This window comes from Morus notabilis, unplaced genomic scaffold (genome assembly GCF_000414095.1).
Source record: "Morus notabilis unplaced genomic scaffold, ASM41409v2 Scaffold2335, whole genome shotgun sequence".
NCBI classification, from domain to species: domain Eukaryota; kingdom Viridiplantae; phylum Streptophyta; class Magnoliopsida; order Rosales; family Moraceae; genus Morus; species Morus notabilis.
The window spans coordinates 60199-72796 of NW_010366032.1; the positions used below are offsets into that span (position 1 = coordinate 60199).

The 12598-nt window shown below is 41.4% G+C and overlaps 1 protein-coding gene across 2 annotated transcripts; it reads left to right on the plus strand.

Annotated features, from left to right (window-relative positions):
* The first annotated feature begins 9646 nt into the window (after nt 1–9646).
* LOC21385704 lies at nt 9647–12331 on the plus strand. Of its 2 annotated transcripts, XM_010109154.2 has the most exons (4): nt 9647–10070; nt 10922–11002; nt 11647–11786; nt 11892–12331. In XM_010109154.2, the coding sequence occupies exons 1-4, from the start codon at nt 9756–9758 to the stop codon at nt 12139–12141; spliced, it is 786 nt and encodes a 261-aa protein (XP_010107456.1). In that variant the 5' UTR covers nt 9647–9755; the 3' UTR covers nt 12142–12331. The 2 variants fall into 2 exon arrangements, with proteins under 2 accessions (XP_010107456.1, XP_024028685.1); XM_024172917.1 differs by lacking the exon at nt 10922–11002.
* Nucleotides 12332–12598: the final 267 nt, after the last annotated feature.

Genomic DNA, 12598 nt, shown 5'->3' on the forward strand with positions numbered 1-12598 from the left:
TGGGGTTACCACCTGCAGGATCAAATCTCCAACCCTGAAGCGCTTCCGCTTGACTTTTTTGTTGTAGTACCTAACAGTTCTGGCTTGGTATGCGGCGAGCCTTAGCTGCGCATCCGTATGTCTTTCTTCCAGAAGGTCGAGCTCTAGGTTCATCAGCTCAGTGTTCCTGCCTTCCTCGTATTGAGCTACTCGGCAAGTCAGGATAGAGACCTCGACAGGGAGGACTTCTTCAGCTCCATAGGCCATTGAGAAGGGGGTTTCCCCCGTAGTGGTCCTACTCGTTGTTCTGTAGGCCCACAGGACTTTCGGCAGCTCGTCTGCCCATTTTCCTTTATAGGCGTTGAGCTTTCGCTTAAGCGTTACCTTTATAATTTTGTTGACCGCCTCGACCTGGCCGTTAGACTGTGGGTATACAACAGAGGAGAAATTCTTATGAATTCCCAATAGTTCACAAAATTGGTTGGTGTTGTCGTTGTTGAACTGTCTCCCGTTGTCAGACATGAGAGAATGCGGTAGACCAAACCTGCAAACTATGTTGTTCCATATGAAGTTAGTGCATTTCTCCTCTGAGATAGTTATTAGTGGCTCGGCTTCCACCCACTTGGTAAAATAGTCGACGACCACGATAACGAACTTGTATCCCCCCGGGGTTTTATGTAGTGGACCAATTAAGTCGATCCCCCACTTGACAAAAGGCCAGGGGGAGACTATTGACGTTAGATCCTCTGAATGCAGTCGAGGAATGGGGGCGTACCTTTGGCAGTTTTCATACCTTTTCGCATACTCGGCTGCATCCTTTTTTAGGCTAGGCCAATAGTACCCCTGCCGTAGTATTTTGTAGGCTAAGGACTGCCCTCCTGCGTGGTTTCCACATATACCATCGTGCACTTCCGAGAGCGCCCCTCCTCGCCTCTTCTTCGCTGAGGCACCTGAGCAATGGCGTCGAGTACCCCCTTCGATAGAGAACATTGTCGTGCAATGTATATCTCGACGCCTGATACCTCAACCTTTTTGCGTGCTGCCTGTCTTCAGGGAGTTCACCGTCGACCAAATACCTGATGATTGGGTCCATCCAGTTTGGCTGGTAGTCCACTGGCGTGACATCAGGCATCTTCTCCGTGGTCGGGACTTTTAGGATTTCCACGGGTACTAAGTTCAAGTGTTCAGCATCTTTCGACGTCGCCAACCTGGCGAGAGCGTCGACATTGGTATTCTCCACTCTCGGCACTTGCTGTATATCATAGGCCGTGAATTTTCCTAAGGCCTCATTGACCTTCTTTAGGTACACGGCCATCTTCTCGTCCCAGGTTTGGTACTGGCCCTTGACTTGATTCATAATCAGCTGTGAATCACTGAAGATATCTATACTCTCTACTTTTAGGTGCTCTGCCAATCGGAGTCCGGCCAGCAACGCCTCGTATTCGGCTTCGTTATTGGACGCGGGGAACTCAAACCTGATAGCCGAAGTGATCTTATGTCCTTCAGGTGTGTGTAACACCAGTCCTGCTCCACTGCCATTGTCATTGGAGCTCCCGTCGACGTAGAGCTTCCATCATGGTGGTGCATTAGCTTCCTCAGCTTCGTCCGACAACCCTGCAAACTCTGCCACAAAGTCTGCCAGGGCTTGGCCTTTAATGGCAGCCCACGGTTTGTAGTCGATATCAAATTGGCTGAGCTCTATGGACCATTTTAGAAGTCGACCAGAAGCGTCAGGCTTTTGTAACACTTACCTGAGAGGATGATTGGTCAAGATCTGAATACTATGGGCCTGGAAGTAATGGCGCAACTTCCTCGCTGTCACAACCAGCGTGAGGGTGAGCTTTTCCATCTGGGGATACTTCATCTCAGCGTCGAAGAGGTGCTTGCTTGTGTAATACACTGGCAATTACACCTTATTCTCTTCGCGAGTCAACACCGAGCTAACGGCGTGTTCCGAGACCGCCAGATACAGGCTCAGCACCTCTCCGGTCACCGGTTTGGATAGCAAAGGCGGTTTCCCAAGGTGTTCCTTTAATTGCAGGAACGGCTATTCGCATTCCTCTGTCCATTAGAATGGCTTGCTTCCTCTTAGGGTGTCAAAGTATGGCACGCATTTACCCGTAGATTTTGAAACAAACCTGTTAAGCGTGGCCACATAGCCTGTCAGCTTCTGGACTTCCTTAGGCTTCCTTGGCGATTTCATGTCGAAGAGGGCCTGTATCTTTTCCGGATTGGCCTCAATTCCTCCACTACTCACGATGAAACCCAAGAAGTTTCCTGACGCGACGCTGAACGCACACTTGTAGGGATTTAGCTTCATTTTGTATGTTATGAGGACGCCGAACATTCTCCTGAGGTCCTCGACGTGGTCCTCAGCCTTCATGCTCTTCACCAACATATCATCCACGTATGCCTCCATTGATTTTCCTAATTGTCCCGCGAACATTTTATTGACGAGGCGTTGATAAGTCGCTCCTGCATTTTTGAGACCGAAGGGCATGACTTTGTAACAGTAAAGACCCGTGCCGATGACGAACGCTGTGTGCTCTTCGTCGCGGTTGAGCATAGGTATTTGGTTGTACCCGGAGTATGCATCCATGAAGCTCAGTAGTTCGTGTCCCGCTGTGGCGTCGACCATCTGATCGATTCTGGGCAGTGGGAAGATGTCCTTGGGACATGTTTTGTTCAGATCACTGAAGTCAACGCATGTTCGCCAATCCCCGTTGGGTTTCCACACCAACACGGGATTTGACACCCATTCGGGGTATAGGACTTCTCAGATGAAGTTGTTCCTATCAGCTTGTCGACTTCTGCCCGCAAGGCCTCGTACCGTTCCGCGTTCATGGGTCGATGCTTTTGTCTTTTAGGCGGGCACTTCTCGTCGATGTTCAACCCGTGACACATTATATCGGGGTTTATCCCTTCCATATCTTCGTGCGTCCAGGCGAACACATCGAGGTTGCTTCTGAGGAATTCAACTAGTCATTCACGGGTTTGCTCCTCTAGCTCCGAGCCTACCTTCAGCCTTCTTGAAGGCTCTCTCTCATCAATGAGGACTTCAGTCAATTCCTCGACCGGTCCCGTTCTAGGCTCTTCCGCTGGGAGCCTCGGATCCAAGTTGAACCCTTCCGCTCTGGTCTCCACCATCCTCAGTTCTCTTCGTACTCGTGTCAGTTCGGCGTAGTGGCGGACCATCTCTGAATACGTAAGCCTCGACTCGTACTGGTTTCTGCGGACCCTTCCGATCCCAGTGGGAGTCAGAAACTTCATGGTTTGGTGGTAGATGGATGTGGCCGCCTTCAGTGCCCTCAATGTCGGACGCCCTATGACCATGTTGTATTGGTCACCTCTCTTCACCACCAAGAACTTCGACATGACAGTCGAGGTGTGTGGTCGGTCTCCAATGGTCATGGGTAACTCTATCACCCCTTAAGGGATGACATTGTCCCCGGTGAAGCCACACAAGGGCTGTGCACTGTTTTACAGCCTTGCGCGGGGGATCCCCATCTTGTCAAGGCAATCGGAGTACAAAATGTCCACCGAACTGCCGTTGTCTACCAGGATGCTGCAAACTGTGTGGTTACCGCGCTGTCTTGGCCTCGCGTCCGGAGACGTTCATGACCCTCCGACTGAACTTTTCCTTTGCCTCTCGCGCATAATCTTTCTGTGCGTGATGAGAGGTGCCACCGAGGTATGGTCCCCCAAATAGCGTTCTTATAATGCCGACGGGTTCAGACAGATTGTCGTGCCTCTGCTCGTCCCGTCGGTCGTTGTTGTGTCGGTTGTTGTTGTTTCGTCGGTCGGCTCAGTACTCACTGAGCCTCCCTTCTCGGATCAATCTCTCGACCTCGTCCCTTAGGTCATAGCATTCAGTCGTAGTGTGCCCACTCTCGCCGTGAAACCGACAATACTTATTTTGGTTTTTCTGCGCTGGGTCGGACTTCAGCGGCGGTGGTCGACGTAGGACCTGGAGGTGACTAATCTCGTGATAGACGTCCTCGATCCCCATAGTCAAGGGGGTATAGGTGTCGTACCTTTGTGGCTTTGGTTGCTTGTTCTCCCCCTGGCTCACTGAGGCGTTGCCACCTCTGTTGCTTAGAGCCGGATTGTACCTTTGCTCGGCCTGCACCTGAGGGTGACCTCAGCGCTTTTTACCGCTGTTCTGATTGTTCGCCTGCCCTACCTCTTCCTTAACAGGGGCTGCCGCCTTACTCTTCAAGGCCTTTTTAGCCTCTTCGGTGTTGATAAATTCCTGTGCCCTTGTCAGGAATTTCTGGTAGGTATGGGGCGGTCTCCGGTCGAGGTCTGTGCTGTAGGGGATATCCTTCTTCATGCTCGACAATGCCCCCATCAGGGCTACCTCGTCAGATATTCCCTCCGTGGCGGTGACCTGTTCCCCGAACCGGGCTATTCAGTCTTTTAGGGACTCGTTAGGCCCCTGATACACCCTCGACATGTTTTGTTTAGGTGGGATGTACTTTTTGACACCTATGAACTGAGTTAGGAAGGCGTTCTTTAAGTCATCCTAACTGGTGATGGAGTTCAGTTTCAAGGATCTGAACCATCTCCTGGCGAAATCAGAAAGGTGATTCCTGAATGCTCGGCACATGACCTCCTCAGGGTATCCATGCAGGACCATATGTCCTGTGTAAACCTCCAGGTGGTCGTCCAGGTCACTCCTTCTGTCATACATCGAAATGGGGGGTGGTTTGTACCTATCTGGCAGCGGCACCCGAATAATGTTTTCTATGAACAGGTGATTGTGGGATGTGTACATCTTGGCGTCGACATTGACCGCCTCGGTGACCTTTCCCACAACTTGTTAAGTTGTTTAATCGGCTCCCTATTTGTTTCTCAAGCCTGGCCATCTTCTCGGCCAGGGCTTTATTCTCGGCCGTTAGCTCGTCCTCCCTGACGCGCTGGGCGTCTCGGTCACGCCGAGCATGTAACTTTCCCCTGAGGTCTCATCCGCGCGCAGACGAGGATTCCACGGGGACGACGTTCCTCCTGTTAGCATCGACCCGGGGCCGAGGAGGCGCACCCTGGGCATTCACAGCTTGGGACGCAGCCATGTCCTGAGGCGCGCCCTGATTATTCATGGGTTGGGCCGCAACCCTTTCCTGGCCGCCCACTACTAGCTTCCACAAACCTGTTCGACCTGGCTGGGCGGGGGCTGTTGGCCCCACTATCACCGACCCCCTTGGCGTCACCATGTTGGTCACCAATCATTTAGTTCCCGACGGTGGCGTTCATCGGGTTCATTGGCGCGTCTTCCAATGGGGGCATCGAGTTTTACCGTTGATCCCGCGCGGCGAAAGCTGTAGCCATCCTTTCCACGGCTGCGGCCAGTGTTTCGACCTGCTTCTGGAGATGGTCAATACGGTCTGGGGGATTCCTAGCAGACGGCAGGGGTGGAGTCGTTGAGGCTCCTGCGGCAGCGGGAGCCTTATCTTTCTGATTAACCGTCGTGCTGTGAGTGTTCTTCGGAGCCATGGTTGCTGTTTCTCACTGGATTTGATTTCTGGGTTCAGGTCGCCCTCCTGCTACCGCCAATTGTTAACGGTGTTTTTCTGACAATGCATTACTTACTCTCCAAAGACACTCTCAATAACACTTGCGGTTTAACTAAGGATTAAAGTTGAGAAATAATGTAAATGAGACAGAGATTTATAGTGGTTCGGCAAGAATCATTTGCCTAATCCACTTGTGAATGCACTAATATCTTCTGGGATTACAAACTCTCTTGGAGTAATGGAATAGTGCGTAACCCTTTTCTCGGTTTTCTTCGCTCTATTTATAGGCCTTTACATGTGATTATCCCTTCGCCGTTTCCAAGGAGGAAGCCATCTTTCGTCCCTCGATTTACGGGCGGGTAGGTGAGTTTTCATGATGACAACCTCAGGAAATGCGGCTGATCCCTCTCATTTGCCGCCTGATTTCCTGAGTCCTGCAGTAGCAGTTAGATCAATACTTCCTTCCCTGAGTTGATAAGACCGTTGATGGATTTGACTGGACGTGCTGTCTCGACGCAGTGGCTTCCAGAAGTCGAGTCATGGTGCTCGACGCATCTCGCCACGTATGGTCTCTCGACGTAAAGGCCACTTCAGCTACAGTCTGCTCCCCTGACGCCAGCGACCGATTCTCAGCGGGGAGTGCTCGGCGCCTGTCGTTCGATAGAGTGGTCGATTCCTCGACCATGGTGTAACAAATACAATATTAATGACTCTAAAATGAGCGTTATCTCACGAGGTGTGTAAAATTCTTAGAAAGTCTAAGGGTGTGTTCGGCTGCTTAAAAAACTCAAAAAAATACAACTCGAGTTCCAACTTTATTTAAATTCATGTTCTTTGAAGTTTGAACTCGAGTTTGGGACTAAAACTCGAGTTCAAGTGTTACCTTCAACTCGAGTTTAGAAACTCGAACTCAAATTAATGAACATTATTTTTTTATTCTTAAAAATGCTATAACTTTTTCGTTTTAATCCTGATTGAGATGATTTTTTTTCTATGCGTCGACAACGAAAAGACAAATAAAACTCCACCCATATACCCTATTAAAATTTTTCATCACCATTGAGTTTTTATTAAAATACTATCTAAATACAAATTTAAGTTTTGACTCATTCAAACACAAACTCAAAAAAAGATTCTTATCTCAAACCATGACTCAAATGTACACAACCAAATACAAACTCAAGTTACAACTTCAACTTAAGTTATAGCTCAAATTCAACTCAAATTACACTTGAAAGAACATGTCTTCGTTAATGTACCATTATCTATTGAACTAATACATACATTATTTGATACATATGTACACACCTATAGTAATAGGTTATCTTAAAGTCATTTTCAATTATTTTGAACAATTTAAATTTGCAAGATTAGATATATATGGTATTTTGTTGTGGACGTCAACAGTCAAAGATTAGAAAACGTGGAAGAGAAAATAAAGAAAGTAAAAATAAAAATAATAATCGGTGCCGTGGTGGTGGGGGTGGGGCCGGAGTTATCCAAAAATTCAGTGAGGAAAGCTGTAAATGCGTGCGGGAGGTGGGGGGTGGCGTGGGTCAATGGGTTTCCAAGTCCTTATCCGTTAAAAGAAAACTCCCCCAAAAAGTTCCAATCTTACTAATATCCTGTCTGTGGGCCCAACAACACCTTTTTTTTATTATTTTATTTTTATGGCCGTGGAATGTTCCATGTTCTTCTCCTCCCTCTTATCCTTTCCTTCCACGTTCCACACACGCTTATCTTTTTCCTCTCTCTTTTATTATTTCCTTGTTCATGGGATGTACTATAACGTAAATTTTTGGTAAATAGTTTTATATATTTAATGTGGAAAATCTAGACTAATGTTGTTTTCAAGCCGTTAGAATTTAAGGTCATTCTTTTGTTCAAGTAAAAGATTTAAGAATCATTTAGAAAACGTTTGATAAAAAGATTCATATCATGATTTAAATTATGATTCATGATTTGTTATAATATTTTTTTTATAAAAAATACACGTAAATTAAAAATAATTATAATCTCATGATTTTAATTCATGAACCAAACGTCTCATTAATTCTGTAGACTTGAGTGGTTTGGTGGATGAGTGGATTCATATTCGATTTTTATGGTGGAAGTGTTTGAGATTATTTTCAAACAATCGATTCACTGTTCATTAATTTTTGTTTATGGTTCAAAGCATTTAGAAATTCTTTAGCCGCACAAAAAATGACTAAGAAGGGGCAATCCACACTTTTTTCCGTGCAAAAAAAAAAAAAAAGAATAAGAAAATAATTTGAGAGATGAGAGAGAAGAAAATAGTGGAAAACGTGGAGACCATCCTTCATGTGTGAGAATTTTTGTCCAATTTGAATGGGCTGAGCTGGTGGGCTTCTTGCGCTGAGCGGGCCTTATTTAAGAGATGTAAAAGGAGAAATTGTAGAAAATAGGTCAAAAAGCTTAAGAAAATATATAGATTAATTTTTAGTTATAGAAATTAATAGATCATAACTTGTTAAGTTATGATTTATAATCAGATAAATTATGAATAAATTTATCAAGTTATGATTCATAACCAGACAAGTTATGGATAATTATGGACAATAACTTGTCAAGTTATGGTTTATAACCAGACAAGTTATGGACGAAAATAATAATTTGGCATATTTATTAACTTATGTAAACTATTGGCCTATTAATTTTAATTAATCTCAAGTCTCGGCTTATTTTTCTCTTTCTCTTATGAAAAAGTTAGAGATTCTATGTACCTCACTTATTAAAATTAATAAGATATTCTTTTTAAAAAAATTCTACTCTTTAATTAATTTTAGTTTTAAAAATAAAAATATATAGACTAATATTTAAACGTAAAAACAAAAAAGAGTTTTATTTTAAAAGAGTATTTTTAACAATTTCCCATAAGAGATTGAATTCTACGTTACGGGCTTATTGGCTTATTGGGTTGTTTTGAATTTGCCCAAAACTACTACTAGTTTAGGGGAAGGAGACAAATAACCGGTGCATGAGTATAAGTTTTACTTTTTATTCTTAATTAATATTATTTTAGTCAAATAATTATATTTGTTAAAAATGGTGTTAATTAAAAATAAGGGTTAGTAATTCTGTCACTGGTTTACAATCATAGAATATCTACGATACAAATGTGAATAGAAATACTATATTTTGTTATTAAAAAATGAGAGATAATATATTTGTTGTACTATTTTATCGTATAATTTAATATTAGTTTAAATGTTTATCTATTTTATTGTAATTTTTACATTTGGAAGATTGAACTTCTAACATTAAAATTAAAATAATTGTGAAAGGATGATAATGTAACGATTAGATGAAAAAATTAATATTTCCAACCGTTAATAATCAATATAAAAAATTTAATATTTATTGTATGCACATCAATTTAACACGTCCTTGAAAATATTTTTACGATGAGTCAGTTAGAGGTTAACTCGACCACCTTTTGCCAAAGATAGTTCTAGTAGTAGTTGTTTATATTTCTATTTGTGGTATAAGCGATAGACACATTAAGATTGCCACAAATTTTACTTTTATTTATCATAATAAAAGTGGTATTTCTAAAGAGAGTTTTGATTCAATTTAAATTGTAGACAGTAATGGGAAACAACCATTAGTCTTTATCAAACTTGGAATTAACAACGAGAAAGGAAATTTCTTTTTCTTTGCTTTTATTTGTAGATCAATTCGTTAAAATAAAAACACTACCGGTAGTAAAAAAAGATAAAGCTTCCACTATAGGAATTCGTAAGAAGATTTTTTTGGTAAGCACTGAAAAAAAGAAACTCGTGATAGTCTCTATTTTTAGTTATTAAATTTGTATATATAATTATTTATTTTGTATTTTTTTTAATCAAGTGTGATTTTAATCAAATTTAAAATTAAAAACGGGCTTGTCCATGAGATCGGAGGCCTTAGCAAGAGAAAAACTAAAAAAAAAGAAAAATTAGAAAAAACAATTTAACTTTCTTAATTTAAGACTCATTTATTTAATTAATTTAAATTTTTAATTTAAATTTTATTATAATTCAAAATTCTTATAAAAAAATTAAATTAAAATTTTTTATTATAATAAAAAATTCTAACATAAAATCACCTATTAATATTAATGTTGTAACGTGTAACTCGTCCTGTGTCCTAACCATAGTCAAAAGTCAAAGGTGGACGGCACCATATTTATCTGACTACGTTCGAATCGAAGTCGCACCAAAACCAAAATCTGGTGGCGTGGTGTGGTTCGCAGTCGGAGCCATGCCGGGCCCTGGTCCGCACCTGATGTACGCGATGAGCTCTGGGGTGGCTCTGACCGCTCTCTCCAACGGCAGGTTCGGGCCCCACCACACCCTCACCTACACTCTCAACGCCTTCTTCGGCCCCGACATCGGCTCCTTCTCCGAATGGCTCGGCTCCACCATCGGCTTCGGCTTCGGCTTCGGCTCGGGTCTCGCCGACGCCATCCACCACCCCTTCTATTACGTCCTCATCCTCGGCATCCCGCTCTGCTTCTTCTACTCTTGGCTCTCCAGTTTTCTCCTCCGGAGATCTCTCCTTCATTCCCTTTCTGGGGTCAGTCACTTCTATTTTCAGCTCAAAAATATGTCCTTTTTTTTTCTTTCGTCATTATTTGTTCAATTTGATCATTTGGGTTGATTTATCTTTTTGCTGCAAGTATTGGGTTTGTTGTTGAATTTTTGGTTTGTTTGAGCTTAACTTCAATTTTCAGCTAAATTTTTTTTTCCTTGTTCAATTTGACCATTTGGACTGATTTATCTTTTTGCTACTCGTACTGGGTTTGTTGTTGAATTTTGGTTTGTTTTAGCTGAACTTCAATTTTCAGCTTAAAAATTTGTTCTTTATATATACATATATATTAGTTTATTTGTTCAATTTGACAATTTGGGCTGATTTTGTTTATCTTTTTGCTACACTTATTAGGTTTCATGTGGAATTCTTTATTTGTTTGCGCTAAAGTTTTATTTATTTTTTAATTTATTTTTGGTCATAGGATGACGCCTCAAACTAAATCTGAGATTGTGTGATTGAGCTACATTGTTCTTATTTCAATTTGTTTAATTTGGTTGGGTATTAAAGGGCACCTTCTTTACTAAAAGGAAAACTCTTTATCATCCTATATTATAGCTGGTATCTGTTTTGTTCAATTGAAGCTGTTTTTCATTTTTGATATGTTTATTGGGGTTTGGTGTGGAATTCATGATCTGGGTTTTATATTAAGTGGGGGGGTTTTTTCTTTTATTGTAGTCTTAGAAGCATATTAGGCTAATTTAAAATTAATAAAGTTTGCATCTTCTTGTAATTCGTGGGCATTTCTGTTCTTAAACTCTCTTTTGTTTTGGACGCTAAATGACTAAATGAGTATTATAATTTGCTTAATATATCTTTGTGTTTGAGGAATGCAGGTTGCCCTTACTAAGAGACAGTGTTTGTTGTTGATCTCAGCTGGTTCTTTATCTCATTTCTTCTTAGATCACTTGTTTGAGGTAAAACCCGATCAGAAATTAGACATGATGTTATGTTGTCAACCTTTCTAGTCTTGTTTGTTCAAGGTTTATCATTGCATGTTAGGATTCACTAGCTATAGATTTGTCTTCACATGAAGCAAGCAAAATCCTAAGAGCGTGAAGTCGAAAGTCTCCTTAGGAAAGATTTCTTTGTGCGAGCTTCGACGTGTGATTTTAATCTGCTTTTCTACTGGACTGGATTTTGTTAAAATTTACCTCTTTTTTAAATATTTTTATTTTTATTTTTATTTTTTGCTCCTGGACTGTAAAAGATTTAGGGGTGCCCTTAACATCTCACATAAAGCAGTTTTATTGGAGTTAGGGCGCTTTTTAAAATTATGTGCGAGTATGAAAATCTGTTGAAAATCTGTTGCAGGGCGAAAAAAGCAAAAAAAAAAAAAAAAAAAGAGTATTGCGCAACTCTTGGCTGTCACTGTTAGATCATATTCGAATCATAGCTGAATAAAAAAAATATAAAAATTTAGTGGAATTTGATGAAGATGGTCTGATAGTTTTGAACCCTGCACTATCTATAGGATAATCTTTTTTACATCCTACCACAAAGTTCTCTCAAGATTATTGTGCAATTCATATGGATGATTTTTTCTTTTTTCTATCTTCAGGAAAATGGACATTCATCAATGTATACTTGGATATTGAGCACCGGTTGGTGGAAAACCCGAGCACCTATTAACCCAGATGCTGTTGTTGTAGTCGGCCTCTTATGTACTTGCTTACTCGGCGGCTTTATTTACATCAACAGGTCTTTATTTTGGGCATTTCATATGTGTTTTGGTTCTCTAGTTGTCTTTGTTTTCCTTACAATAAGGGTTCTTAATGTTTGTGTATCAATTGCTTTGGCATGCAGAGTTAAGTCCTCCAACACCATAAAACAACAATCAAATCAGTCGGTGAAACTTATTCTTGTTTTGGCTAGCTTGTACTGCTTATGGTGTGTAAGCCAGATATACTGGGTGAATCCTCGTCGGCCAGCAGTCGGCGAAGAAGCTGATCTCGGGATTTTCGTGTTTTTAGCCACATATTTATTTCTCCCTCACTATTTGTGTATATTGTCCACGCATCCAAGAGATCTTGAAGCAGAGCAAATCCCACTTTAACAAGTATTCATGGTTTCTGGTACAGCTACAATGAGCTTTCTTCTGCGCTGTAATTGGTCTTGGTTTGTTAGGTTTACTCAAAAACTCATATATCTATTATGGTTTTACCAAACATAATATGTCTACGAAATTTTGAAGATTTTGTAACTTGTAAGCCAATAATAGAATGGAAATATTGATACTTTCCATATTCTTCTGTGGAAATGCTATTTCAGCATTGAATATCATTAGAGTTGTTATAATAAACTCTCATTTAATGTCTTGTTATTCCCTTTCAATATCAAGCACAATCCATAAATGAATTATTTGAAACCACAAATATGATTGTACCAAGAGATTAATTAAGAAGATGAACTTCTTCTGGTAACAGCTTCATGATGTTTCAACTCCCATCTAAAATGGGCAAATTGGCATCAAGAACCTTCTATGCAAAATAGCATTTCGAGTTTGGCATTCC